Source organism: Manduca sexta, unplaced genomic scaffold (genome assembly GCF_014839805.1).
Source record: "Manduca sexta isolate Smith_Timp_Sample1 unplaced genomic scaffold, JHU_Msex_v1.0 HiC_scaffold_28, whole genome shotgun sequence".
NCBI classification, from domain to species: Eukaryota; Metazoa; Arthropoda; class Insecta; order Lepidoptera; family Sphingidae; genus Manduca; species Manduca sexta.
The window spans coordinates 442,939-470,622 of NW_023593800.1; the positions used below are offsets into that span (position 1 = coordinate 442,939).

The window sequence follows — 27,684 nt, forward strand, 5'->3', positions numbered from 1 at the left end:
ATGAACCATAGCCGTAAGATAGTAAATTCCTCTAACCTAACAATATCCAATTTGTCACAAACGATTTGAATTTTAGACCATAAATCAAAATGGCCATTAAGATTTCATTGTTACATCTTGTTACTTAAGTTATTGATATCTAACTTATTAGGTGATATACCAAATTGGTTTTGTACTTCAATAGAATAAAGTACCAGTAATGCCTGATGTAAGTTGAAGGAAATAGGAAAATTTGAAGAGTAATGTTCTATTTGTAAGTTTTAGTAAATAACATCACAAAATATATAAAATAAAATAAATAAAAATGATTAGTATTCGCCTTAACGTAGAGGCTGCACCGATCCTGCGCAGAGGGCCGGACCTCCGATCGATCGTTTTCGGGACACAGCCCGGAACCCCGTGTCCCACAACCCACCTTCATAAACCAGCTGATGCACTTACATTGAGGACTGAGATTTCAATAGATGATTTTTATCCGTTATATTATAATTTGATAATCAATTGTAAAATTGTATGCTGTAATTTTTAAATTGCATATGTAATTTATACTGAAAATACCTGTTATCTTTTGAATAATCAGCTCTTTGAATGTGACTTTTTTTTTAAATTAAGTTTGAAACGAGTAGAGCGATGATTTACGGTGAATACGGAAGACCGTTCATTATTAATTCTCCAAAAGTCCATGAAGAATTGCACGAAGACTAACTGCGTTAAGACCGTTCATTTTTAATTCTCCAAAAGTCCATGAAGAATTATGTGAATATTACTTACTTAACTGATCTAATTTAAAACTGAATAAATTTTAAACACTTGCATAACAAAACAATTAGGTAACTGATAACCGATGCCGCATATACTGAAAATCTTAGGATACCTCTTTCCTTGAACCTCTGGAAAGCTCTCACCATAGGAAACTCAAGAGGAGTGTTTTTATAGTAGAGGCGGCAAACGGGCAAGTAACTAAGTAATCACCGCCGCCCATAAACCTTCAATACACACATCACGTCTATCTTTGAAGAGGTAGGCAAAAGTGCAACCTGAGCACCCAAATTTGGATTGTGTTTTTCATCCCATGATGTGATAGGGGGCGACACTATCTCCACATCGGGAACTCCAGACTCCGGGCTAATAAGCTTACATAGTAGAAAAATCTTATATCAATTTGTCCGACCCGAGATTCGAACCGGGGACCACAAATTCGTGTCGTAGCGCGCACGCAATACAACTACGCCGCCAAGTCAGTCAAACCTCTAAGGCCGATAAAAAATATCAAAGCCTGGCCTTGAAGGTAAGAATACTCTTTTCTTAAAGGTCTCTAAAACGGTCTAGCAAAAACCTTCATAACCGATGATCAACGGTCTACTGGTGGTACCCGAAAGCAACCGAAGTGCTGCGCGTCGAATTTAATCATCACTGAAAGGTTAAAAAGTAATGGTCCAGCAATATACCAAGCGAAGTTCCACTATGCGACACGCTAAAAAATACATAGCAAATCGTATTGTTGGGGAACATCATAATAATATTTTGCTAGTGGTACACCGTACTGGTATATTTTATATCCGCTCGGATAGCGACCACCGTACACAAGGTGTTAGATCAGTATTATTATTAATTATGGTAGTTATATGAAATTATTTTAATAGAATTACAGGTTTAAGCGGTTTTTGTTTTTAAATTATAAAATTGTTCCTTAGTTTTACTCTGCTAAAATAATATCCTTGCATTACTTTTTCGAGTTCAATGCTATTGTTATAATTTTTCATGTTACAACCCCAGTACGCAATAATCAAGCGACCACTTTGCTGATTGGCCCGCTAGATCCAGTCACTCTGCCAGTCACGTCAGTTTACCGGGAAAAAGTGCGATGTTTGGTCGAGTGTTATTTATTTTATTTCTTACGACAGCGCAATGCACACTTCCAAAAGGTAAGTAACCTTTAAAAATAAAACACAAATTTATAACCTACACCTTCCTTTTGTTTAATTATTATATTCGGACTTTGTTCTATACAGCTAACTCATAAATTAAATTGTTTCATAACTTCAAAACTGTTGTTAAAAATAAATAGAAATAGATTGCATTTCATGGTCACGTTACTTTTTGTTTTTTCAATTCCTAAAACCTGACCTGTCATTTAAAAGTACTCACATTTTTATAATTTTTACAAAATACTTAAAAAATATATTTGTCTTTTTACTTTATAATTGGCACGATGTTTTAAATTATACGATGTATTAAGTATTTGTTCAGAATTAAATTCAAATTATACTTTGAAAACAATTTATCGAACGGGTTAATACTGTAAATATATGTAAACCGTAACGTGGTAACAAAACGTAACAGGTAGGTATCATTCAAATAATCAAACGTCATAGCAAAATAACATCGCGATAGTGTTTATTTACTTACTTGTGTTTATTACATAAAAAGTGAAAAAATGGCACAATTTAAAATTTGACTAAACCTGAAATTATACCTACTACAAAAAGAAAAGCTTGTACTGTACAATAAAAATAATACTTTATTTAAGAAAATATGAATGAACAGCTATAATATTATGCTAAGCATTAAACCGAAATGAACACAAGATGATAAGTACTAAAGGCCCCGTGGCCCTGAAACTAAGTTTAATAATTAAATATATCTTCAGACTGTCTCCAAAGAGAATTTTAAAAATGTGTAAATGTGGCAATAGAAACAAATTGATATTATTATGTACTTAAGTATATACTACTGACATGGAGCGAAAAACCTTGCAGCGGAAAGCATTTACTGTACTCTCACTTTATACTATTAGATTTTATTAATTAATCAATATGTATCGCATTTTCGAAATCTTTTAAAAAATACATTGAATATTTTATTCTAGAATGTATATAAACAGTGTGATTTGAAGGGAAGTTATAAGAACACAAATGTTTTGTTATCAGAAGATAACATAGATAATTCAAACAAACAATACAAAATGCAGTTAGTAAGTCTATCCATATTACTTGTTAATTAAAGCCTCTTTTAACCACGCAATATGTTTGCATATCAAGGGAATCATTGACAAATTTATTTTGGTATGGAGTTATTACTTTATTTCATATTTGGCTCCAAAAAACGGAATTGAATGTTCCTTATTAATTTTAAAACAGTTGTCATCAAATTAAATATGATCAAATAATAAAAAAATAAGTGTGCAGTGTATAGCATATTTTATTCCCTTTACTTTTATAAATTCTTCATTACTGTACCTGACTGGAATAACAAGTTTGTGAATGAAATTACATGTTTGTAATGCAAATTTTAGCTTTGTAGGGATGCTGTTAGTAACTATCAAGAACTTTCTTCAGTAAATATACCATTTCAGTATTGTATTCTTGTGTTACAAGTTGATCCATATATATATATATAGTCACAAGCCTCTTCTACTACTGAGAGGGATTAGGCCTTAGTCCACCATGCTGCTCTAGTGCGGATTGGTAGACTTCATAAACTCTCAAAATTCCTATGTCTCTTTCCTTCTCAGGTATGGAGGTATCCTCACGATGTTTTCCTTCACCGCTAGAGCAAGCGATAATTCACAAAAAATCCATACTATTTAATAATACATACATTTTTAAATAGTATGCATGCATAGTGTGTAAATTGACCTTAAAGAAACATGTGTTAACCTAATAAACATGCCTTGTTAATTTCAACACTAAACACTTAAATTATCTGGCACTTTAACATAAAATTCTTTACACAAACTGTTTATGTACTTCTTGAACTAGATATAGAATTGTTAAAATGAATGCTTGCTTTAATTAATGTACCTTGAAATTAGGTACATTAATTAAGTACATATAAGTGATTGAATATTTGAATAATATTTTTAATAATCTGAAGTTATTTTTATATTTTTTAAACTTTACTTACCATATCAATATCTTTAAACAATACAATAAATAGTAGGTACAAAACCTCAAACCAAAATAGATTGTTTACAACATTATAAACAGTGATAGTGTAACTTAAAAAAAAGAAGTATGTCTTTCCTTTTCTAGAAGGAATTAAAGTTTTAAAGTTAGAGATTAACCATGTGTTGGTGAATTTTCATAATATTTAAATATATAATATGTTAATACATAAATCCATTTTTCATCCATTGATGCCCTATTTAGACCCCGCTTTGCTCCCCATCAGGTGCAATAGGGTACAATTTTCCATGCCCACATAATACAAATCATATTTAGGAATTAGGAATGCAAGTTCCTGCAAGGTGTCTTATCTAATAGTTGAAAGATGATATTTTTTAGTGTATGTATTTAACTCTCTCTATTTGTATGTAGGTAATCAAAGTTTTATACGTCATATTATAAATTTTGTAATGTGCATTTTTGTTAAAATCTATGACTAAGGTTTATTCAGGTTCTATTGGCCTTGGGAGGGTTAATCAACTTTACTGAGCATTCCCCATGATGTTTTGTAACCAATTAAGTCATTTTACACATTGAATATCTTCATAGTTACTTTTGAAAATCTCCTCATGTAGAATGGGTCTTAATAACATAGTTTTATTTCTCACTTCTTCAAAGCGATCTTCTACCATCAAATGTATTCCCTTATCTCGTTCCATGATCTATGTCTCTAGTGTACAAGAAAGTGTAAATAAATAAATAAATATTCCACTTTAAAATAATTAACGAGCTCCGTAAATTGCGTAAATTAAAATCGAACCCCAGATCTCTGACTCAGTATCCATAGTCCACTACAACCATACTATTTTTACCACCGTATTTCATCACCAGATCAAGAATACTGGAAGAAACTCGCAAGAGAAGAGTTCGAAGGAAGTCTATCCCTCCAAATAAATAACAATATTGCTAAGAATGTGATCCTGTTTGTCGGCGACGGCATGGGGATTAACACGGTTACTGCCACCAGGATATACAAGGGTGGCGCGTCTCATCGACTGGCGTTTGAGAAGTTCCCATTTACGGGATTACTCAAGGTAATTATAAATTAAAGGATTTTTTTTGTATCGGATCTCGCAGTCAAAACCGGGTAAAATCTGCGAATGGGATACTGGTATTCCGGCTTAGTGACATGGACCTGGAGAAAAATATGAGGTGATATCTGGGGGAGGAGAAAAAACTCTCTTCGGACAGAAGGGGATGAGGCCAGGAAATTTTCACGAGCCCTATAGTCCATAAAATGAATTGGCAACCATGAGGTATACACACTTAACTGTGTCCCTCAGACCGTGACAAATGTCCCCCCGAGCTTTCGTTGTAGGGAACGAGCGCACAAAAATTGCCATTGGGGGATAAATTAAAGGTTGCAAATTCATGTTTGTATTGTAATCTTATGATATTTAAATGAATGCTGTGATGGTCTAGTGTCTAGCTTGACATAGATGGCCTTGCCAATACAGCAGACATATCGAATAATAACATTTCAATGCCGTTAAATAAAGAGCTGTTAAGTATTGTCACTGGATTCAATATGCCTGCATATTAGTATTTGTACCAAAAATTAACTCATCAACGAAAAACGAATCCTAACATAAAATCATAATTCCAGACGTACTCAGCGAATAAAATGGTGCCAGATTCAGCGAGTTCTGGCACAGCGCTATTCTCTGGTGTGAAGGTCAACCAGGAGACGGTGGGGGTTGACGCCACCGTGGAGCGTGGGGACTGTGCCGCCTCACTCAAGCCCGCTGCGAGGCTAGACTCCCTAGCTGCGCAGTTTCTCAAGGCTGGTAGGAGAGCTGGTAAGAGATGTTTAATAGTAATCTTATCTGTTGCTAAAAGAGGGGCAGTTGTCCCCCCCCCCCTGTCCCTAGAAGTTCTAAAACTCGAATGAATTCACAAATTCCATTCCTTATATTCCGTACTCTCAATTACGATCTGCTCTATGTTATTGTTCAAGCGGGGGAAGAGCATTATGGGAGGAACATGTGCTCTCGACTTTACTTACAATTCTTACTTTTCTCATTCTCCGTATTAACTGCCCCCCCCCCCCCCCCGCGTTATCGGCTGGCGACGCTCTTGTCTGTTGCACTATTGAATAAAAAATATTGTCATTGTAATGGATTCAGGCAACAGGTACTTCTCATGATCTATGTGGACACCACTTTACTTACCATTCCTTGCCATATACCATACCGTAATTATGTCGGGTTGAAGATATCCTCGTTCAAAGAGCGTCTTCGTCTCCAGGTCTAGTAACAACAACCCGAGTGACGCACGCGACCCCTAGCGGACTGTACGCACACAGCGCTTACCGGAAATGGGAGTGCGAGGCCACGATGCCTCAGGACGCTGCCGAATGTAAGGATATTGCGCGACAGTTGGTCGAGGACTGGCCGGGGAGGGACCTTCATGTGAGTATTTGGTGAGCATTTGCTCCAGTGGGAAGGGGATGTTAATTTTTTTTGTATATAGTTTGATAGCATAGCTGCGCGCCCTTTAATAATAATATCAGCCCCGTATTATATACTTGCCCACTGCTGAGCACGGGCCTTCTCTACTACTGAGTGGGATTAGACCTTAGTCCACCACGCTGGCCTAGTGCGGATTGGTAGACTTCACACACCTTCGAATTCCTATAGAGAACTTCTCAGATGTGCAGGTTTCCTCACGATGTTTTCCTTCACCGTTAAAGCGAACGATAAATTCACAAAGAATACACACATGAGTTTTTAGAAAAGTCAGAGGTGTGTGCCCTTGGGATTTGAACCTGCGGACATTCGTCTTGGCAGTCCGTTCCACACCCAACTAGGCTATCGCCGCTTATTTACTACCCCATATATCCAAAAAGTATAAAAACCTCCGGGCAACTGCACTCCCTTTCCCCCTCCCTGCCCCCTCCAACCGAGAGCGCCTATGATATCTATACTATAGCCTCAGAACTATAGCTAAATGAATCCAATTGACAGTTGAGCGCGGTGTCATTGCGTGACGGACAAGAATTGTCTGTGACAATTTAGATCGTACATTTTTTTTTATATGCACTCAATTTGTTACGTATAGTACATCTATTATCGTATCGGGAGAAACCCGTCTAATAGTTTTAATATCCCAATCATAAAAACCAACTGATAAGAGATTCCGTTTTTTTATTGATAATAATTCTGTATTTCAGAAAATAAAACAGTATAGATGTTTATTTTCATACAATAGTTGGCTTGCACAAATAACTTACATAATATAAAATAAATGTATTATATTGAAAATACTTCGTAGGAAATTCTTCGCACACAGCTTTCTATTATTTCGTAGCTTGTATGTGTGAGATCAACACTATTATATCATGTATGTATGAACTGATATCTTATTTATATTTTTTACCTATCTCGATATAATATCAATTTTTAGGTAATATTAGGTGGTGGAAGGCAAGTCCTCGAGACTAACTCTACTAACACGAAGGAGGATCCGTACGACACCTGGTCCTGCAGACGGAGAGACAACAGGAATCTCACGGAAGTGTACATCCAGGATAAAGAGAAGAGAAATTTGAAGTACAGCTACGTCAAAAATACCAGGGAACTTAAAGAGATAGATCATCAGAACACGGACTACCTATTAGGTAAATATTAGGAATTTATTTTATGCATTGTAAATACCGTTTATAACGACACCGGTTATAGCGACGCACCGGTTATAGCGATTAAATAGTAAGGTCTCTTTAAATGCATATAAAAATTGTTTATAACAACTATCGGATATACCATCCAGATTCGGCGATCCCTTCGATGTCGATATAACCGGTTTTCACTGTACTACATATTTACTGTCTCGATAGCGTAGTTGTATTACATGCGCAGTATGACTTCCGATCTGAGGTCTCGTGTTCAAATCCCGGCCTGGCAAGATATGTGGTTTCATTTGGAACGCAATGTAAAAATTACTGTATACTAACTACACTACAACATGAGCTTAAAAATCCAAACAGTGTAACTCAGATGATTTTAATAGAATACCCACTATAGCCTAGTTGGTTGTGGAACGGACTGCTGAAATGGGTGTCTGTCAATTCATGAATTCAAATTCAAGTGCAAACACCTCTGACTTTTCTAAAATTATATGTGTATTCTTTGTGAATCATCGCTTGCTTTAACGGTGAAGGAAAATATCGTGAGGAAACCTGCATACCTGAGAAGTTCTCTATAGAGATTTCGAGGATGTGTAATCTACCAACCCGCACTACGCCAGCGCAGTAGACTAAGGCCTAATCGCTCAGTAATAGAGAAGGACCGTGTCCAGCAGTGGGACAGTATATAATACAGGGCTGATTATTTATATACTTTATTTTATGGATAATTTTTATATGACAATTAAAAAAATTGCCTTCAGTGTCTACTCTCTCATGTATATATTTAATTCTAACTGAATAAAGCAGTTTGTACAACGACCCTGCAGGGCCGTAGCTAGACTTGAATATAAGGGCAGCTGTGGTTACAGATAGGGCGGAAGTAAAAATGTTACTAAATCTGATCTGGTTAATCGATTTTTAGCTTTCTTGACTTGTGAACTTGAATAAGTCAGGTCAATACTTACGTAATTGTTAGGGTAATAATATACAGATTGTAACAAAATGCCCTTAAATCCCGAAAGGGGTAATACGACTAACTCTTACTATGGGACCAACTTCCAAATCGTGAAATAAAAAACCCGCTGCTCCATATATTTTGATTGAGTATTTATGTATAATTTAGTTGACTATTAAGGTAGGGCATTAGTATTTTAAGGTAGGGCATTGCCCCACAATGCCCCCCTCTAGCTACGGCCTTGCGACCGTGGAACTCACACGAATCCGGCCCTGAAGACGATCGCATTCGTGCTTTCATACGCAATGTTATTTAATTCATCATTACAAACGTCTATAGCAAGAGAGCTTCAGGTCACGTGCCCGTGCGATAATTTTCTCGCTGTACTTTTATACATAGCATGACGAATCAAGCTGATTCGGCTGATAAATAAACTGCTTGCACCTACGCTAAATATTCGCGCAGATAGATGAGTATTGAAAGATTAAACAAAATAACATAAACATCATTTTTACTGACTTAAAAAGAAATGTTTGTCAGTTTGGCCTATTTCTGGCGCAACATAGTTCTGTGGGTTTACTTTTCGTTCACTGACTCGGTGTGTAACTAGTATTAGCTTATTTTTACAAATCAATGACGCGGGAAGACAAGCCTTTCGGCTGATTGTAAAAACCGCAATTGACCATAGTATAATGACATCACTCCAAATTTTTTATCACAAAGCAAGGCAACAAATCAATTTAGCTGCCGCAACTGGCAATTAGTCAATTGTTGATTGTTTTAGCTTTTTAGTAGCAGTAACTGCTAACTACAACAGTTTACCAATTTGGTTGAGGCAACTGTTATTTTCATAGGAAAATCTAATTTTGATATCTTTATAGGCGAGATTTTGAACTGTGTGATGTTCTACAGTTTATGTGTTCTTGGGTTGTAGAATAAAACAACAAATTAAACAGTAAGTACAGCACAGCACACCGGAGACGTCCGCCCTGCGCCGCTAACGTCCCAGTGTTGCGTTACCGTTGGGCTGTGGTAATCTTTATTATCAATACATCACAAACTGCATATTATTTTCAGGTATATTTGCCAACGGTCACCTGAAGTATGAAGACGAGAGGAACAAACGTGATGAGGGAATGCCCTCGCTCACTGATATGGTGGAAGCCGCCATAAAAGTTCTATCCTCGGACCAGAATGGATATTATCTTATGGCAAGTACTAAATACGCTTTTTTTCCTTTTCAGGGGTGTTTTCCACATTTAATTAAATGTGTTTATTCCATTTAGTAAAGGACTCAATGTTCATGGGCAGTAGAAATCATTTCTCTTAACATTGTAGGGTTCTTGTTGATAGTGTAAATTATAAAAGTCACAACCCTAGCGTATAAATTAAGTGGACTCGCTCCTTTACGTTATGCAATAAAGAGTGGGTAGATTTTTTACATTTTTAGTACAAGGTGAACACTCAGTACAGCTCAGAGTATAAAGCACTTGCAAATACAAATATTTTACTCTATATTGCACCATGTTACATAAAGTATGGTATTCATGTGGGTATCAATTCACCTTATAATAATATTTACGTTAGGATTAAAACAAATCCAACGTAATTTGATAAACAGTGCATTCATTTGTTTACAATTTCGGTAAGCTGGGAAGGTGCCTGGTATACAAGGTCATTTTGAATGTGTTAATGAATGTAACCACATACCAAATATTGGTCTTTACCTCTACTAACATTGTGCCAAAAAACCACATATGAAATACTTTCCTTTACTTCTACTAACACTGTGCCAAAAATCAACCATCAGCAAAAAAAATTTTTTTTTTTTCAAAAATCTTTGTTTTACTTTTCTGATATTTTGTAGTTTAGTGCGAATATGGTATGTGTGTGAGTGTATTTATGTTTGGAGGGGATGTTGTCGCTGCAACGAATTTCTTAGTGCTATCAGGGTGTGTAAATTTTAAATATCTTTTTATTGATACACTTATAATTTGTTCTAAAATTAAACTTTTTTTATTTTACTTTAAAACTTGAAGTGTGTTGGGTTTGAGTCCCTGTCCTGTCCCTGAGTCGAAAATTTTACACATGAATCAAAAAGTACGCTTCGATTTCCCAGTATGGGAATTTGAGCCAGAGTTTACATCCCACAACGTAGGATAAAAATAATCTCGGGAAATGACTTATCTCCTTTATACCTTCAAAGATAATGACATGAGCTAGATATTACTGGCTTAATATTACAAGGACCTATGTTAATTTTTGCTATTTTTTGGAGCAGTTACAATGTACAAACAAAAAGATACTTGTGTAGGAAAAAGGAGAATATTTTTTATTTTTTTAATTTAAAAAGTCAATTTTATGGTTCCCCCTTTATTTATCTTTGGGATTATCAGATTTTTTTACTTAAAAAAGACAAAGAATCACGTAATATACATAAAGCTATTTGTACAAAAATTACATAGACCCTTGTAATAGTGACCCAGCGATATATTGCAGGTGGAAGGTGGCAACATAGACATGGCTCACCACCGCGGCTGGGCCAAGAGAGCTCTGAACGAAGCAGCAGAGATGGAGAATGCGGTGCAGCTGGCCTTGCGGGTGACAGACCCCAAGAACACCCTGATCCTAGTGACCAGCGATCATGGACACACGCTGTCTATTAACGGGTACCCGCTAAGGGACTCTGATATTACCGGTAAGCAAGGTTTATTTGTGGGGGCATGCAGTGCCTCCATAGGCAATTTCGACTGCATTAGTGGTGTAGTTGTATTTGTACACGCTATGAGTACGACTCCCGCGCTGAGGTCCTGGGTTCGAATCCCGGGTCGGGCAAAATATTTGCGACTGGGTTTTTCCAAAAATATACTCAATCGTAGCTCGGAGTTAAGACGTTGGCGGTGTGATACTCCTGTGCCTCGGAGAGCACGTAAAGCCGTTGGTCCTGCGCCTGATCTCTCTACGGTCATGTCGGATTGCCGTCTCCGTACTATGAGAGTGAACGAGAGAGTGCACAGACAGAACTCATGTCGGTGGCAAACAAACTGAAAATTTAAAATAATCCTGAAACATAAAATAGAGGCGAAACCATGAATTGTTGTCTTTTAAAAATTGTCTTTTCTAATTTTTACTAACATGAAAATGTTTAATCTCGCTTTTGCAACATAAGTGAAAACATAGGACCTTATAATAATGAGCCAGCGCTTTGAAACTTGAGTTATTTTAAAACTCATAACAAAAGAATGTGACGTTTTGAAACTTGAACTTAAACCTTCTACCGATATAAGTAAACCCTTCTGAGTTTCAATTTGTTATAAATCTTCAGGCATAGCTCAAAAGTCACCATACGACGGTAAAAATTACACTACACTGTCGTACGGTACTGGGGGGCCCGACGCCCTGCACTACCACGTTGTGAGCGACGAGAACGGGACTAAGATCGCGCGAGACGAGCCGAGTATACTCGTCGCGACGAGATTCGACTACAAGCAGCCAGCCGGCATCATACTTGACGAGAATAGTCATGGTGGTGGGGACGTGGCTATTTATGCGACAGGTATTTATAAGTTTTTTTATTGTTTTGATTGACGAGACGTGCTTGATTTTCGCCTGATGGTAAGCGATACGACCTATAAATAGTTGATACTATTGGTATTGGTATCCAGCACTAAATTGCAAAGTAAGACAAGAAGTATTCCAGGTCCCCACGCTCACCTGTTCACGGGCGTCCACGAGCAGCACTATGTGTATCACGCGGTGTGCTGCGCCGCACACGTGGGCGACACGGCGGGTGTGTGCAGCGGTGCACACGCACACACAAACACACTCATCTTATACACAATTATACTAGCGTTTATTGTTATACAAATGTTTTTATAACGTATGTTGTAGTACTAGTATGAATGCTTTACGCGTTTAAGAAATAGAAAATAAGAACCAATTTTGAATAAGACTAAATAAAAATCTCGTCAGATTTTCATACTTTTGTGATTGAACTAGAATCCCATAATGGGATTTATTATTCCCATCTATTTAACACGAATGGAGTATGTGTTTTTATATAAATACTAGCGACCCGCCCCGGCTTCGCACGGGTGCAATGCTGACTATTTAATGGATGTTATTATTATACATATAAACCTTCCTCTTGAATCACTCTATCTATTAAAAAAAAACGCATCTTCCGTTGCGTAGTTTCAAAGATTTAAGCATACAAAGGGACATACGGACAGAGAAAGCGACTTTGTTTTATACTATGTAGTGATTTAGTAGAAATTGCAATGAACAAATTCATATAATAATATGACATTTAATAGGAATATTCTCTTGACTAATAGGCAGTTCTGTTATATCTCTGAATATATAATATATTACAAAAATCTCAATATTAAACAGTATAAACCGGTTATAAAGAAATCGGTTAAAACGATTAACCGCCATTTTCAATAAACAAACTTGATTCCTTTTTTCGATCTATCCAAAACAATGACCAATGAGAACAGTTTTTTTAAATGCTTATACATATATGAGTTATTTTGATTGATTAATTCTCGGGATCGAATTAATGATTGAAATTGGGATGGTTTATTGAAGTCGATTGTAAAGGGCGAAATCTTGGTAAATACGTGTTTAATAAAAGAGTATCGATTACGACTCGGATATAGCGTCCAGATAAGGTGGTCCCTTCAATTTCGTTATAACCGGTTTTCAGTATATTTATAATTTTCTCTCGATTATATTTTATTTTTATATTTTTTTAATAATTATGTTGACACCTTAAATGTTTAAAAATAAGTTGCAATGTGTATTTATTTATGCATTAGTAAAATTTTGTTGAATTATATTGTGAGTTTGCTTGGATGTAAGACATTGTCACTTTGTCTAGCATCTAATAGTGTTTGATAATGAAAACAAAGTAATATATTTTTTTAGAATTTATTTTATATATTTTTTGACAAGATGTAATTTGGAGTAAGTAGTAGGCAGAGGTGCAATCAGACCACCCACTATAGCTAAGTGTGTTCCGACCCATGATGTGATAGGGCGACATTATCACCAAACGGCACAAATTCCAGATTGGACCAATAGTGAGCCGAAAACCCCTTATCACTGTTTTTACTGGAATCCGAACTCGGAACCTGAAGGCAGTGGTTCGACTCACACAATACAACGCCACCAAGCCAGTCCTAAGTTCCTACATGTATTTAATCCACTTACGGGTAAATAGTTTTTACACGAATAATGTCCAATAATTTGTTTTATTATATTGTCAATTATCACTATTTATTGTGTATTTACAAAATAAATTATTACAATTATATTAGTTTTATTTTATTACTTCCTGAGTCATTTTAAAATATTACTCGCATTATTCTGGGTATCGTTTTTCCTATATAATTAAGGTGACAGTAAGTATAAAATGATACATTTACATATAAACAATTTTATTGTATAAGATGAAAAATTAAATAACAATAAAAACAATATAAATTATATCACAACAAAATCCTGTTTTGTACAATATTGGTTAGCACCTATTGTCTGTATATAAGGTTCAAAATCGATACATCCATGAGTAAAAACATCTAACGCCATTACAATCATAATCATTCTAAATTCAATTTAAAACTTATATGAACGCTATTGCGTTTTTCAAATTATATAACTATTTTTCCCGCGGTTCGGTCTGCGTGAGTTTTTCTGGAATAAATATTTTCCCGGGATAAAAGTAGCCTATAACGGGGGTAATGTAGTTTCTTATTAGTGACATTAAATGCATGCCAATGCTGATCCTGGCTTACAGGAGTTTTAGTGGAGGTTGTGAGGACGGGAAAGTCTCTATATGGTGGAAAAGCGACTCTATTCTAAGAAAAAATATACATAAAAATATAAGCTGTTTCCTACAGTTATATTTTGAGTGGTAAATATACTAAGCTGATTTTGAAAGAATTTTCAAAATTGGCTCAGTAGTTTTAGAGATTAGCTACAAATCTACTTACTCAAACATTTCCTCTATAAATTAGTATAGATTATAATATGCACCATTTATCACAAATAAACATAAGAGGCAGGCAGGATTTTTTATATTATACATAAATAAGTTATGGAATGCCTTTACAAGCTTTTTAGTCACTGACACTCGGAAGCCAATATAATATTTAAGTGAGTATTTTAGACTTTTTGAGGCTTTTTTTAATATTCATCACAGGCATCATAGAGTACCTCTGGCAAGGAGTCCGAAGACTCAACAAACATTTTACTACACGATTATAAATATGAGTACAACATTTAATAAGTAGGAATGAAATTTGAATATTTAAGACGATAACATCACCTATTACACAGGTTTACCATTATCTAACTTTTTAGAACATAATCCTTCCACAATACCTATGCCAATAAAAAAAATCTGCAAGACTTGCCCTTCTATATCAAATTCCTCACCAGTTTAATTTTTTGGTACACATTTTTAATAATGTTTTACTACTAACACTTACAAAGCATTCCAGACAATAACAAGAATTTTATTGCGATACATAGTAGGCACATACTAATACACAAATAACTGTCATAGTACTACACCTCTACATGTTTATATGGCTTACAGCCTACACTGGTTCCAACCAGTTTCGACTCCAGAGCTTGGACCCACGCGAGTATTTGCTTCATTCGGCTTAACTCAGGTACTTTTTAAGTGCTATGCCGATGACCACCGCACCGGCCAGGGCTAATATCGCCCATTTCAAGTTGGAACTGGAAAAAAAGTAATTATTGAATAGTAGCTCTTGGTATTTGTACAGTCAGTCAATACGCAACAACCAATAATTGAATATACAATTTCGAAAACACACATCTAATATCTAAACATAATATCTAGATCTAAATCTGGAGATGTATATATAATAACAAATAACAATAAAACTTCTGTAATTTTTTATTGCTTATTGAACCCAAAAATAAGTTATTTTTTACAGTACTTTTAAAAAAATCAATTTCCTGAACTTTTTACATTTTCGGACATGTGCCCTTTTCGAAATTGTATATTTAATTATAATTTACCTAAACACAAAACGGAGGTACCTAAAATGTATCTATTTAAGATTTTTTAAACTAGTCTATAAATAATTATTTCCTTTCTACAAATATCAGTTTAGGTATCCACACCACGTAAGAAAAATTGATTCATACAATATGTACTTTACGAAATCTTGTTTCTCCAATCTAGGTCTACCCAAAATACACTAAATACTGAATAAATCTAGAACCTGGGGCGTGGAGGGTGCGCCGGTGGCCTCCCCCGACGCCTTGGAACAAGCAAACACGTTAGTACGAAACCAATTACCTGCCGCAGGGAGGTCCTCTCGGCCGTCTTTGGACAACAAAAAATATTATCAATGGCCTTAAAACCTCGCATGATACATATATAGGTATCTATTTTTTATGTGGTAGCGGCGGTGAGCAAAAATGGCAAATGCTTATTACATATCCTATTATATTCCTTAATACATTCCTAAATACTTATTTATAAGATGGTATGACGGACAATACGTCACAGGCTCCAAGCTTAAGGGGGCTTCAATATCTTGTAATATAAGATTTACTAAGTTAAGTGTATTAGAACATAAAAATCGCCGGGAAAAAATCTAAACAGATTACGAGTATTTCTGTTAAAAATTATAAATTTATGGTATAGTTATGACACTGCTTTAATGGGCACTTAAGTGCTTCTAAAAAGGAGCCACTCATAATTTAAATTATTAAATAATTAAGCAGGCCTAGCCTGATGGTAAGCGACATAGGTCCACGGAAATCTCACGAATCGCACGGAACAGTAAATCTGCTTCACGCATTTTTTCTGAGACAGTACATAGCACTCGTTGCCACGACTGTACCACATTAATATTTCGACGATAAAAAATACTTGCTAAGACCACACAAGAACTTTTTACATAACTAAGTTCTTTGCACAATTTCGATTTTATTGGATATATTTCGTAATATTTTTATCATATCTATCATAATAAGTATGGTCTATATTATCTAAACTGTATTACTTTTTAACTGTTTTACAACATTGATAAACCTGCATATTATTAAATCTTATTTCACGGGTTTCGTCTTGCGAGCGATTCTCATTTTACAAACGAGAAACGCGCCTTAGGGCGAATACACACCCAGCTTGTGCGTTCTCAAAACGCGCGTAGAGTCGAGAGCTCATATAAAAACGCTGAGCAAAAAGACCCTAAGATATAATCTGTTTCATATAATGATAGTACCAAAATACAGAAACAAAATAAAAATAAACCTTTCTCGGGGCACAACTATTGTTTGCACTCTCTTTTCGACTCTAGGGCTGGTCGGAGGTTTGTAGTTAGACTTTGGCGTGACGTGTCGACTGTGGGACAGAATATGCACTATTTATCTCATAAAGGTCAGCCCTAAAAAAGGTTCCAACGAATGCTTCTTTATTTATTTGGACAAAAAAAAACAGATTACTATTAATCAATCATTACACTTAGCTATGAAGATACGCGTGCTTCAAACAAGGTGTTATGCGGATTGCATTGTTTTCTTATATTTAAATCTTTGCAGAATTTCGGTAATTCTATGGTTTGTAGTTTCTATATAACCAATTTTATATTTGATTTGATACGGAACAAAAAATACAGGTAGATATCTAAATGCAAAAATTTTCATCTAAGATAACTAAATTAAAATTGTTGAAATAAAATGTTAACTTTGGCGTAGCTATTATGTTAATATGACCCTAACTCAAAAATGTACTTCATATTAAAAAAATAAAAATATAGAAATACCGGACCTTCCGGAAGATCCATCGTACGTCCGCCAGGATTTACTTTCCTTGGATTCCTTTCCATGTCCGGTACTGAATATAAAATAAATTAAGCGCTTTAAAAATGATGTTAACGATTTTTAATAAGTACTTAATGGAAAAAAAAAAACCTCAAAGCTTCGCATGGCACACAAACGGTCTCCGATCTGTAGATTTCAAATTTGAAAAAATATTTAAATATATTTTATAACATTAACCACCTACTCTACCAGATATTCTACATTAACATATTATTTTATTATAATTACTAACCTAAATATTCCTACTGAGCAATCAATAAATTATATAAAATAAAACTTAATACTGAAGTTCAATGTGGACATTAATTACTTAGATAGTGAACCCTTCTAATAAACTTCTACATCTAATATCTATCCACAAAAAAAATATAATTAGACTTAATTATTTTATAATTATATTAAGTCTTACACACGACTTTCTATAAACGCAGTGACGTGGGCTTTTATACGCGCGGTCCCTGTGCGTCTTTTTCTTTCGAGTACCTTCTAATAATTTAATATTTAATTGATCAGATTGCATCGAGGAAATTTCGTCTTAGATCAGTATTCACAAACGCTACTTAAGTATGTATTAAAATAAATACGCGTAACGAAAGTTGTTACGAAATTTTCTGTATCATCTTCCTTTTATTTGTTTCGTCTTCATACGTTCGTTCTATCAATGAATGAATGTTTTACGACGAAACAAAAAAAAACAGACAAATAAACCGTAAAATCTATTTCGTTGCGTACATTAATTTCATTTGGCTGTCAGATAAACGAAAGTGAACGATACCAAAGAGAAACTATGAAATTACACACAATGCGTTCGGGCACACCGTGGGTTCTCAAAGTATTGTTTTTGAATACGGGTGTTAGTTGCGTTTGAGACGCATAAACCTATATGAAAATTATGACATGTAATTTATTTATTTAAATATAAAGCGTAGTGTGGATAAACCTTTACATACAACAAACATGAAATAGATAACATCTAAAATTAGATATCTCGTTACGCTAAAATATGTTGACAAAAGATGAAACTAAAGCTGTAATATAGAACAGTAAATACGCCTGCGGCTGTTGCCACTCCAATAAAATTTCTAAACATAATTTGCTCACGCGCAAACGAAGATTGCGAAATTTAATAAAGAAAAATCCCAATAACTGATCCAAAATAGAAATTGCATAAAAATGACCATGTAACGATTATAGACACGTATTACTCTGCGATAATAAGAATGTCCTAATTAATTAACAACAATGTTTCAAACTTGCCCGCATGAACAGGCGTCCATCGTTAAATGAAGAAATAAAATGTGAAACACGATTTTAGTAAATAAATGTCCTAATTACCTACTATTTACGAACATGCGGTTCATGTACTAAAATGGCCGTATGAAATTACTTGTTCACTGTTTACCATTATCTCTCACCTATAACCAGATCAGATACTAGAAGAGCATACAATTAACCTCTATTCAAATAACATATTTCATAAGCCACTTAATCTGTCCAAATTATGACTATAAAGACTAGGTACTACACAATGAAATTAAGGAAGTTGTATTACACCAAATACATACGTAACTTAAGTGCTAAGACATTTACAAAAAGTCAATCACTTTATATAACTATGGACCTATTTTGTTTAGTCACAGGTAAAACACATTATCCCTGCCACTACAGAGAAGTGAGTGGAATGGTCATGGTTGTTTCGTAGATCTTACGTCCAATGTCGACTTTCAGTGTAGTGATTAATTATAATATTCATTACTAGTTGATACATTCTAAAAATACTGAAAGTGAAACAATAACCTTGATTTTTTCCACTTAGATTTCACTCTACAACTGAAAACAATTGGTTATGCTTATTATTACACTCATAGCTAACAATTGCAACCTTGCATGGACTTTATTATCAATAATACTAGTGTCTAATTGGGCAATTAAAATTATTATAATACAATATAGATGTGGCTTGGTTTTCCGATGCCACATGTATGAAGATTTTTTCTGATATGAAAGTCCCACTTATACTTTTCTTAATTAGAATCTTGCATTAATGATCTATCTGTGTGCAGAATTCATCCACAAACATCCAAAATTCATCTATTAGTTAAATTTTCTTTTACTTACCAACTATCCACATCCTTTGTGCGTTCTGAGGGAGGTAGCGTGCCAATTTTGTATTTTTTCAAGAGTTCTCTGTAACAAGTTAACATATATTATTAAAACTTGATAAATCCTTTACCAATGCAGCACTTTATTTTGCAGTATTGTACTTTATAATTTGATGTTCTGTTTAATTGAGAAACTGAGTATTTAAAGTAAAATAAAAATCCTTTGAACTTTTTAAGGTTCATATGAAAATGACATACTTGTAGTATTATCTGGGAAAAGTTAATTTAATAATAATCAATACTAACAGTCTTTTTTGTCATTGCCAAAAAATAAGATTGTCCTCTAATTAATTTTCTGAGCAGATTGCATCATATACTAACATAAGGTAATAAGTACATATTTTGTTATTATGATACTAATATTACACTATGGAATGTTTAATTTCTGAAATAAATGAATTATTTTCATTAAATATAATTATGTGTGTTTCCAAACCTGGCGTCTGCACTGTGTCCAACATCTTCAAAGGGTCCTGTGGCATCCTCTCCAGCCACCTCCAATAAGGATTCCGGGCCACCTGGATGCTATAAGGTATTTATAAAACTATTTGCAAACTTCAGTAACTTATACAAAATCATTTTGAAATAATCCAAAAAGAAAATTTGCATATTAATAGTTTAATACTTAGCACTTAGCTTGCATTTGATTTCAAATGGATTCAAGATACAACGAAAAATATAAACTCGCCAGTTTCCTTAGATGCAAACTACGAATAGAATATTATGTAGATACCTAATAATCCACCTACTTTCCTTGCAGGATTTTATGAATAAGTCGTTGGAATGACCTATTTTATAGGTTTAACGTTGTCTTAATCATATCATACTGTAACTTTTTAATAAACTTTATATGGAAAGTTAAAACTATTGGTTTTCTCACCTCCTCCAAAAAACTTGTCACATCATAAACGTCATTATGAATAACCATCCATACACTCTTGTCGGAATTGTGCTTCTTTACTTCGCCGAGCGTAATTACTTTAGCCATGTCTGTTTCTGATACTATTTAATTGAACACTGTATTAAAATTTAGGATTTTTTCCGTCTTAGACACGCCGAAATATTTTATGAAACTGCAGGCTCGTCAAATTGACAAATCAAGAGTCAAAACTCAATGTCAAAATCAGATGAAGTTGACATACCCAAGGACGCAATTGTTGCATCATTTTTATCGTTTTACGTAACCGCTGACATTATCAATAAAATACGTTTTTTTACCACAGACGGATAAAAAAAAGATTTTTAACTAATAACATTAATTTCAAGGAAAAATATGAGATAATTAAATAGTCTTTATAAAATTTTATGTATTTTATTTATATAAGTACGTTTTAGACTGAATCGTGAACGTTTTATTACTGCATATAATCATACGTCATTGGACAAAACATGGTAAACATAACCTCAAATATTGTTTACATTTAAAAAATATTAGTTATTACTGTTTTTCTAAAATAAATAATGAGATTAGTTCTTGCTAATGGCTGAAGAGAAAGATTTCAACGACGTATTAGATGAGATATTTTTGAGTGAAGAGGAAGCGTATAAAGAGAGCTACAAAGAGGGTTTCGCTGCTGGTACAGAGGCTGGGAATCCAGAAGGTTATCATTTAGGATACCACAGAGGGGCTGAACTGGGCCGTGAACTTGGTACGTAATTTTCAAATCCGCTTTATACTCTTTGTATATAAAGTGTAATAAATAAAGAGCTAATGTCTGTAGAGATGTATATAAAACATTGGCTTCTGAGAACGAATCCTTCTAATTTTCCATTAATTTTTCTAGGTTACTACTACGGCGTCGTAACACACTACTTAGAGCTAAACGAAGTGTCAGAAACAAAATACTCTGAGAAAATTATAAATCAATTGACAAAGGTAAAGGACTTAATTGCTAACTTCCCAAAGACTAACTCAGAGGAACATGACATATTGAGCATGTCTGAAACAATAAGGTCCCAGTATAAGAAGGCCTGTGCTTTACTGAAGATATCTTCGGCTAATCCATATGATGCAGGAGTCTCATTCTGAAGATTTTGGTGGTGAGTAAATATATTGATTTCTTATGTTTACGCGAATGTTAGATATTGAAATAAAACTATTTTATAGATTTTATTGCAGTTATTTAAATTATTAGTCCACCCCATGACCATGAAGCCTGCAAAGTCTTTGAAATGTTGGGAGAAAATAATAATATAAATAACCGTAATTAAATCCATAAAAAGTTTTATTTCGGTGAGTGAATATTTTCTGGTTCAAGAGATTAATGAAAGTGCCCGTCCAGGAGATTATACTTAAATCTTTATAAAACTACATGATAAAATGACACAACTGCCCATATGATTGTGAGTACCATAAATACTCATAAACAGTAGATATCTGAAACATATTCCAGGCAATGGTCAGATAATAAATAAAAAAACAATATTACTGTCTGACCTAGGTTTCAAACCCAGAATCTTGGAATGCTATCAATGCAGATCTAATTTCAAAAGGTTTTCTAATTCCATTGTATAATGTCCAACTAGAACATAATCAAGTTAGAGAAGTTCTGCTAGGCAGAACAAATGAACAAAGTAGGGGTGCCTACTAGACAAGTCCAAATGTAGACCTGTCCCATGCATAAGGGGACATTTGTCGCGGCCCTAGGCACACAGTTAAATATACCTCATGGTTACCAATTTGCATGAAGACCTATGAGCGCTCGTAAACATTTCCTGGCCTTCTTCCCTCATCCCATCTTAAGAGAGTTCCTTCTCCTTTCCCAAATATCCCCTCCCAACTTTCTATCAGGACCCTGCAGTCACCAATCTGGAGGATTCCAGTATCCCATTGATTTACCCCGGTGTTGACAGCAGGGTCCAAAACAAAAATGACCTACCTAATATTAAAAAATGTTTTTTTTTTATTCAACTATATTTTTAACTAATCTATTGTACAATGAATGAAATCAGGTAACCACAATCCTATGACATCAATAAGGAACCTCCACCATCAACTAGACAACATCATCAGATATCTGACACCACTACTGCCATTAGCCAACTGTCACATGGTCGAGTTCCTCACTGAAAACCACTGGAATAAACTTCTTCCTGGAACATTGAGAGACAGTCTGGATAGAGTGGAATTAGAAGTTTCTTTACAAAATTTTTGGCGAGCAGCAGAAGGACATGAACAAACAGGTATTTACTACATAATATGATGTATAAAATTATGAATCATTAAAAAATGTAGCTTTTACTCACAAGCATGTCCACATAGAAGATTTTTTCTGTGATAAAAATGCCGCTATATAATATAGTCCCCAGGATAAAAAGTAGTACATATCCTTCCCATAATCTCAAACTATTTCTAATCAAAATTTCATGGAAACCAATTCAGTAGTTTTTAATTTATCGCATTCTGATACACAAACAGATCCTAGAACGACTGTTATATAATACTCAAGAATAAGATAGATGCACTTAAACTAGAGAATGGAAGTGTCTTTTGAGTAAAATTACTTTTGAAGTGAGTTATGGAAACTTATGATGTATTTTTTGTAGATGTACCAGAACTAAAAAAATGGGTAACAAACGCTCGCTCTTACTGTGTCACCGCCAACAATGACTATTGTTTGTCAAAACAACAGTTTCATGACAAAATCAAGTCTTGGGGTGCAGAACTCGAGGAGGAGATTAGAGTTAAGGAGTTTATGACAAGCAAGAAAAGTTATGAGGTAAAAAAAATGCATTATAGTTAAGAAGTATCTCTGGCTTCAAATACTGGATTGCATCATTGGTCGAGTATTAGTTAGTGGGCTTTTCGTTTCGAAAAATTATCTAGATTTGAGAAAAGTGATGGTCTTAACTAATGCGACGCTGTGAAGGGCAGATTTTTGCATTTTTGTATGATTGGTGAAAAATAGTAATACATTTTTTTCTTCGTATCCCTTGTAAGCACGAGGTTGCTGCCCCTTTACACTGCCTCTGTCTATAATGTAATGATAAAACATTTTTATAGGTACAAACTATGTCCCAACTTGTGGCGTCCCTACACCACGCCACTTCGGCCACGTGTTGCGTAGAAGCGGGTGGCGGAAGAGGCCATTTGCCCGCCGCCTTATCACTCGGGTACAATATACCCAGCCTCACGATTGACTGTGATGATAAAACACTAGCAGCAGCTGTCGAACGGGTTAAAATTATCCAGGTAATTAATCCATATCGACTTTAGAAATATCAATTTGTAATCGATTATTCGAATAATCGATTATAATTCACCCAACTCTGCATCTTGGGATACTTATAATGATAGTCATGCGTAGTCGACAATGCAAAATAAAACTGATATCACCAAATAATTATAAATCGATGATAAATAAAACGATATTAACCAACAAAAATATTTTTTTAGAAACAATGGCATGCAATAGCTAAAAGAATCAACAAAGGTAAAGAAGAGCGAATTACAGGAAATGCAAGTAACAATATACATCGATTCGCAAAAGTTTTTATCACAAATAACACAGATCTGTGCGGGATTGTGAAGGAAAAGTTCCCTGAATTTAAGGATCAGGATGTGAAGTTACTTCTTACTGGTAAGAGACAGTTTATTTATTAACGAACGATAATTATAGATAAACAATACAAACGTAACTAAGAGTTAAAAAAAAACGATTGGTTCGCTTTTATTGATCTACTAGCTTCCGCCCGCAGCTTCGCCCGCGTGGATTTCGGACTTCAAAAATGGAGGAGGTGCTCAATTTCTCGGGATGTTTTTTTAATATATGGTGGTATGCAGGTGGTCCGATTATCCGGTCAGGGTCTGATGATGGGATCCTGGTGAAATCGAAGAAAGCATATAGCCTGATTCAGTATTCACGCGTGATGGCTTACTATTAGCGTATTTCATGTATAACTTTGGTGTTTCTATACCGATTTCTATGATTCTTTTTTTTGGAATATTTAATAATGTTAACTTTTTTAATTAGGGATGACTGAGAGTGTTATAAACGTAAGAGTAGACAAATATAATGAGAAAGCTTCGAACTGCTAAGCTATCGGGAGTTACACCTGTTATTGTGAGTCAACAATAAGAGATAGACATATGCTGTCGTGGGATATTTTTTATATAATTTTAAAGAGAACATTTCCGTCATACATGATTTCTGTGTAGCTTTAACCATTAAGGTTGCACACGCGACGGAAGCTTAAAAATGGAGTAACTTCTCCCGTTTTCCCAACATTTCCCTTCACTGCTCTGCTCCTATTAATTGTAGCGTGATGAAAAGTATACTATAACCAGCTCAGGAGTATGAAAAATAATTGTACCAAGTTTCGTTAAAATCCGTCGAGTAGTTTTTGTTTCTATAACGGTTATACAGACAGACAGACAAAAATTTTACTAATTGCATTTTTGGCATCAGTATCGATCCCTAATCACCCCCTGATAGTTATTTTGGAAATATATTTCATGTACAGAATTGACCTCTCTACAGATTTATTATAAGTATAGATTTCAAAAATGGACTAATCAGATTATTTTTTATTTTATATCCTTGCAAATGAGTTATTTTAGTTGGTTCTTTCTCGGAGACGAATTTAAGATTGAGATTGCGATCGTTTATTTAAACAATGCGATATTTTTTACTAGTGGTAGGATTCTCATATGTGAGAGTTCGCCTGGGTAGGTACCAACGCAATGTCTATTTCTGCCGCCTAGCAGCAGTGTGTACTCACTGTTGTGATCCGGTTTGAAGGACATTGTAGCCAGTGTAACTACTGGACATATAGAGACTTAACATCTCATGTCTCAAGACGACGAGCGCAGTGGAATACCAAACAATACTTTGTAACTTAAGGTGTTAGATGGTGTTTCTTCTGTCTATGGACGGTCGTATCGCTTCCCATCAGGCGAACGGCAAGCTCGTCTCGTCATTCAAAGCAATAAAAAAAAGAAAACAGCTGTTAAACTATTACATAAAAAAATAAATTGCAGGTCTCCACACTTGTGGTAACCTGGGACCAGACTCCCTCCGGTTATTTACGACCAACGACCACATTGCAACCGTGTTCAACGTGCCGTGTTGCTACCATCTCCTAACAGAGACTGTCGATGTGAACTTGTTCGACGTCTTCCAGAGAAATTACGGTGGTGGAGTGAGCGATGGCGTCCAGGGGTTTCCGATGTCGGAATATTTGACAGGTAATGCATAGGTAAAAAGTAATTAATACTTTATGTTGTTTTTGTTGCTCGCGCTACAATTGATATCCTTGTCCGTTTGTTTGTATGCTGCCTGAATACTTACATTCATTTAAGCTTTTATCATACTAGAAAATAAATAAGGAATACCTTCTGTTATTTATATATATAATAATATCAGCCCTGTATTATATACTCTTCCACTGCTGGGCACGGGCCTCCTCAACTACTGAGGGATGAAGGCCTTAGTCCACCACGCTGGCCTAGTGTGGGTTGGTAGACTTTAAATAAGTAGTGATTTACTTATTATAGGGCAGCCAGTATTTGTTACAGTATTTTTGGTATAAAACAATTAGTTCCAATAAAATACTTAAAAGTAACATTTGCTTAAGGTAGTCACTATATGTAAAGTACTAAAGTATTCTACTTGTAACATTTCGTAATTGTAAATCGCCATCGAAAATATGTTAATGTCAGTATTTTTATTTTATTTCAGGGTATAATCTAGGACGCAACGCTCGCATGCTGGCGGCGCAATCTATAGACCGTGTGGTCAATGAAAGGCAGTTGCCGTCCAAAAGTCTTTTATATAGAGCGCTACTTCAGGTACGAACACTAAAAATAAACCTATATAATTTATATAATAAGTATATCCCTATTATATCCCAAATCTTGTTCATTCCATTCTCAGGTTGTTGGGAAGAAATCTCGGAATGCGATAAGACCGCCAGTTGGATTATACAATAAAGTGTAATAAATGTATAAAATATATCATAACTAGGTTTAACGATTCATAAATTAAATTAAAGACGACTTTAAAATAAAGAATTTAATTATACAGGGTCATTTTGACGTTGCGTTACTAAATGAAACCAGATACTCGTCTTCACCTTTGCTGACAGTGTGCCATATTCGTCCATTAATAACGAATATTTTCAGCAAAAATCCTGGATTAACGTTTCTGATTTTTGGATCATTTTAGTTGGATCAGTTTAATGCGAATATGGCGTGTGCTTGAGTGTATTTTTCACTGAAAATGCTGCCGCTGCAACGAATTCTCTCAGAGTAGTAGTAGTGGCATTACAACACGTAAAAATAAAATTACTTGTTATTAATATTTATTTTGTTCAAATCTTGCACTTTTTTATTTTATGTAAACGGCTCAAGTAACTTATTTTTATGTGTTATTTACAAGTAGTGTGGTTTCATTTAGTAACGCAATGTCAAAATGACCCTGTATATGAGAATTGAAACCTAATGAAATCAATAATTTTCTCAACAGGACATAATAAAAAAGTATTTACCTGACGTGAAGATAACAGAAGGAAAATTAAAACGCATATCGTCTAAATGTTTGAATTTCGAACAATATGTCAAAGCGGCCGACGCCATCTTGAAATTGGACATATTTGACAGATTATCTGAGCGCCAATTGTCTATAGAAGACGAAGACAGCCAATGGAAAAAACAAGTTTTATTCTATTTGATAAGGTTATGTCTAGCGCAAGTTGTGGAAAGTGTAATATTACTTGACCGAGTATTGTATTTGTACGAGAATGGGTTCGAAAAGGTACATTTGGTTAAGTTGTTTGATCCTGTCGTGTCACCTCGATGTCATAGTATTGTAGCTATTAGATAGCTATGGTCTATGGCTAATACGTCTGTTTTAATTTCCTTATTGTTTCAAAATGAAATACAGGTCCTTTATTTTACCGAAGGTAATTTTATTTCCCACTACCCTACAAATAGCATATCTACAATTTGACGTAACTCATAATAAAAAAAAGTATTATTATTATCTCACCATACTCGTTTATCTAATTTACTAAAGGTTGCGCAACATGTTTTCACGTATAAAATACATTGTGACTCGTCATCAATGCTCAAAAACTTTTCATAGATAATATAATAAATAATAATAAAAACCCTGTATTATA

General features: G+C 34.7%; 3 protein-coding genes across 5 annotated transcripts; 2 read left to right on the forward strand and 1 right to left on the reverse strand.

Annotated features, from left to right (window-relative positions):
• Nucleotides 1-1,792: 1,792 nt before the first annotated feature.
• LOC119192442 (alkaline phosphatase, tissue-nonspecific isozyme-like) lies at nt 1,793-13,847 on the forward strand. 2 transcript variants are annotated; one of them, XM_037446251.1, is made up of 9 exons: nt 1,793-1,925; nt 4,779-4,981; nt 5,554-5,746; nt 6,195-6,358; nt 7,353-7,566; nt 9,605-9,738; nt 11,027-11,225; nt 11,853-12,083; nt 12,228-13,847. In XM_037446251.1, exons 1-9 carry the CDS (start codon nt 1,865-1,867, stop codon nt 12,404-12,406), a joined length of 1,578 nt encoding a protein of 525 aa, XP_037302148.1. In that variant the 5' UTR covers nt 1,793-1,864; the 3' UTR covers nt 12,407-13,847. The 2 variants fall into 2 exon arrangements, with proteins under 2 accessions (XP_037302148.1, XP_037302149.1); XM_037446252.1 differs by lacking the exon at nt 1,793-1,925 and adding an exon at nt 2,381-2,974.
• LOC115447198 (cytochrome b5 type B-like) lies at nt 13,442-20,778 on the reverse strand. 2 transcript variants are annotated; one of them, XM_037446253.1, is made up of 9 exons: nt 20,444-20,772; nt 20,000-20,088; nt 19,520-19,588; nt 19,199-19,231; nt 17,492-17,527; nt 17,349-17,414; nt 16,833-16,922; nt 15,870-15,896; nt 13,442-15,280 (listed from the first exon to the last, which is right to left on the reverse strand). In XM_037446253.1, exons 1-9 carry the CDS (start codon nt 20,549-20,551, stop codon nt 15,202-15,204), a joined length of 597 nt encoding a protein of 198 aa, XP_037302150.1. In that variant the 5' UTR covers nt 20,552-20,772; the 3' UTR covers nt 13,442-15,201. The 2 variants fall into 2 exon arrangements, with proteins under 2 accessions (XP_037302150.1, XP_037302151.1); XM_037446254.1 differs by lacking the exons at nt 13,442-15,280; nt 15,870-15,896 and adding an exon at nt 15,771-15,831 and having other exon boundaries at nt 20,444-20,778.
• A 574-nt stretch (nt 20,779-21,352) lies between these two features.
• On the forward strand, nt 21,353-27,460 carry LOC119192443 (methyltransferase-like protein 25). The gene is made up of 8 exons (XM_037446255.1): nt 21,353-21,603; nt 22,516-22,746; nt 23,110-23,282; nt 23,567-23,755; nt 23,960-24,143; nt 25,544-25,750; nt 26,244-26,353; nt 27,030-27,460. The coding sequence occupies exons 1-8, from the start codon at nt 21,570-21,572 to the stop codon at nt 27,384-27,386; spliced, it is 1,485 nt and encodes a 494-aa protein (XP_037302152.1). The 5' UTR covers nt 21,353-21,569; the 3' UTR covers nt 27,387-27,460.
• Nucleotides 27,461-27,684: the final 224 nt, after the last annotated feature.

Coding starts and splice junctions, on each gene's coding strand:
- LOC119192442 (XM_037446251.1), top strand. CDS start 1,865: ATGTTTGGTCGAGTGTTATTTATTTTATTTCTTACGACAGCGCAATGC. Junction 7,567..9,604: donor GAACACGGACTACCTATTAG/GTAAATATTAGG, acceptor TATTATTTTCAG/GTATATTTGCCAACGGTCAC. Junction 11,226..11,852: donor AAGGGACTCTGATATTACCG/GTAAGCAAGGTT, acceptor ATAAATCTTCAG/GCATAGCTCAAAAGTCACCA.
- LOC115447198 (XM_037446253.1), bottom strand. CDS start 20,551: ATGGCTAAAGTAATTACGCTCGGCGAAGTAAAGAAGCACAATTCCGAC. Junction 15,897..16,832: donor ATAGTTGTGCCCCGAGAAAG/GTTTATTTTTAT, acceptor TGTTGTCCAAAG/ACGGCCGAGAGGACCTCCCT. Junction 15,281..15,869: donor AGAGGACCTCCCTGCGGCAG/GTAATTGGTTTC, acceptor CTTTTTTTCCAG/TTCCAACTTGAAATGGGCGA.
- LOC119192443 (XM_037446255.1), top strand. CDS start 21,570: ATGATGCAGGAGTCTCATTCTGAAGATTTTGGTG. Junction 24,144..25,543: donor TGTGAAGTTACTTCTTACTG/GTAAGAGACAGT, acceptor AATAAATTGCAG/GTCTCCACACTTGTGGTAAC. Junction 26,354..27,029: donor TATATAGAGCGCTACTTCAG/GTACGAACACTA, acceptor TTTTCTCAACAG/GACATAATAAAAAAGTATTT.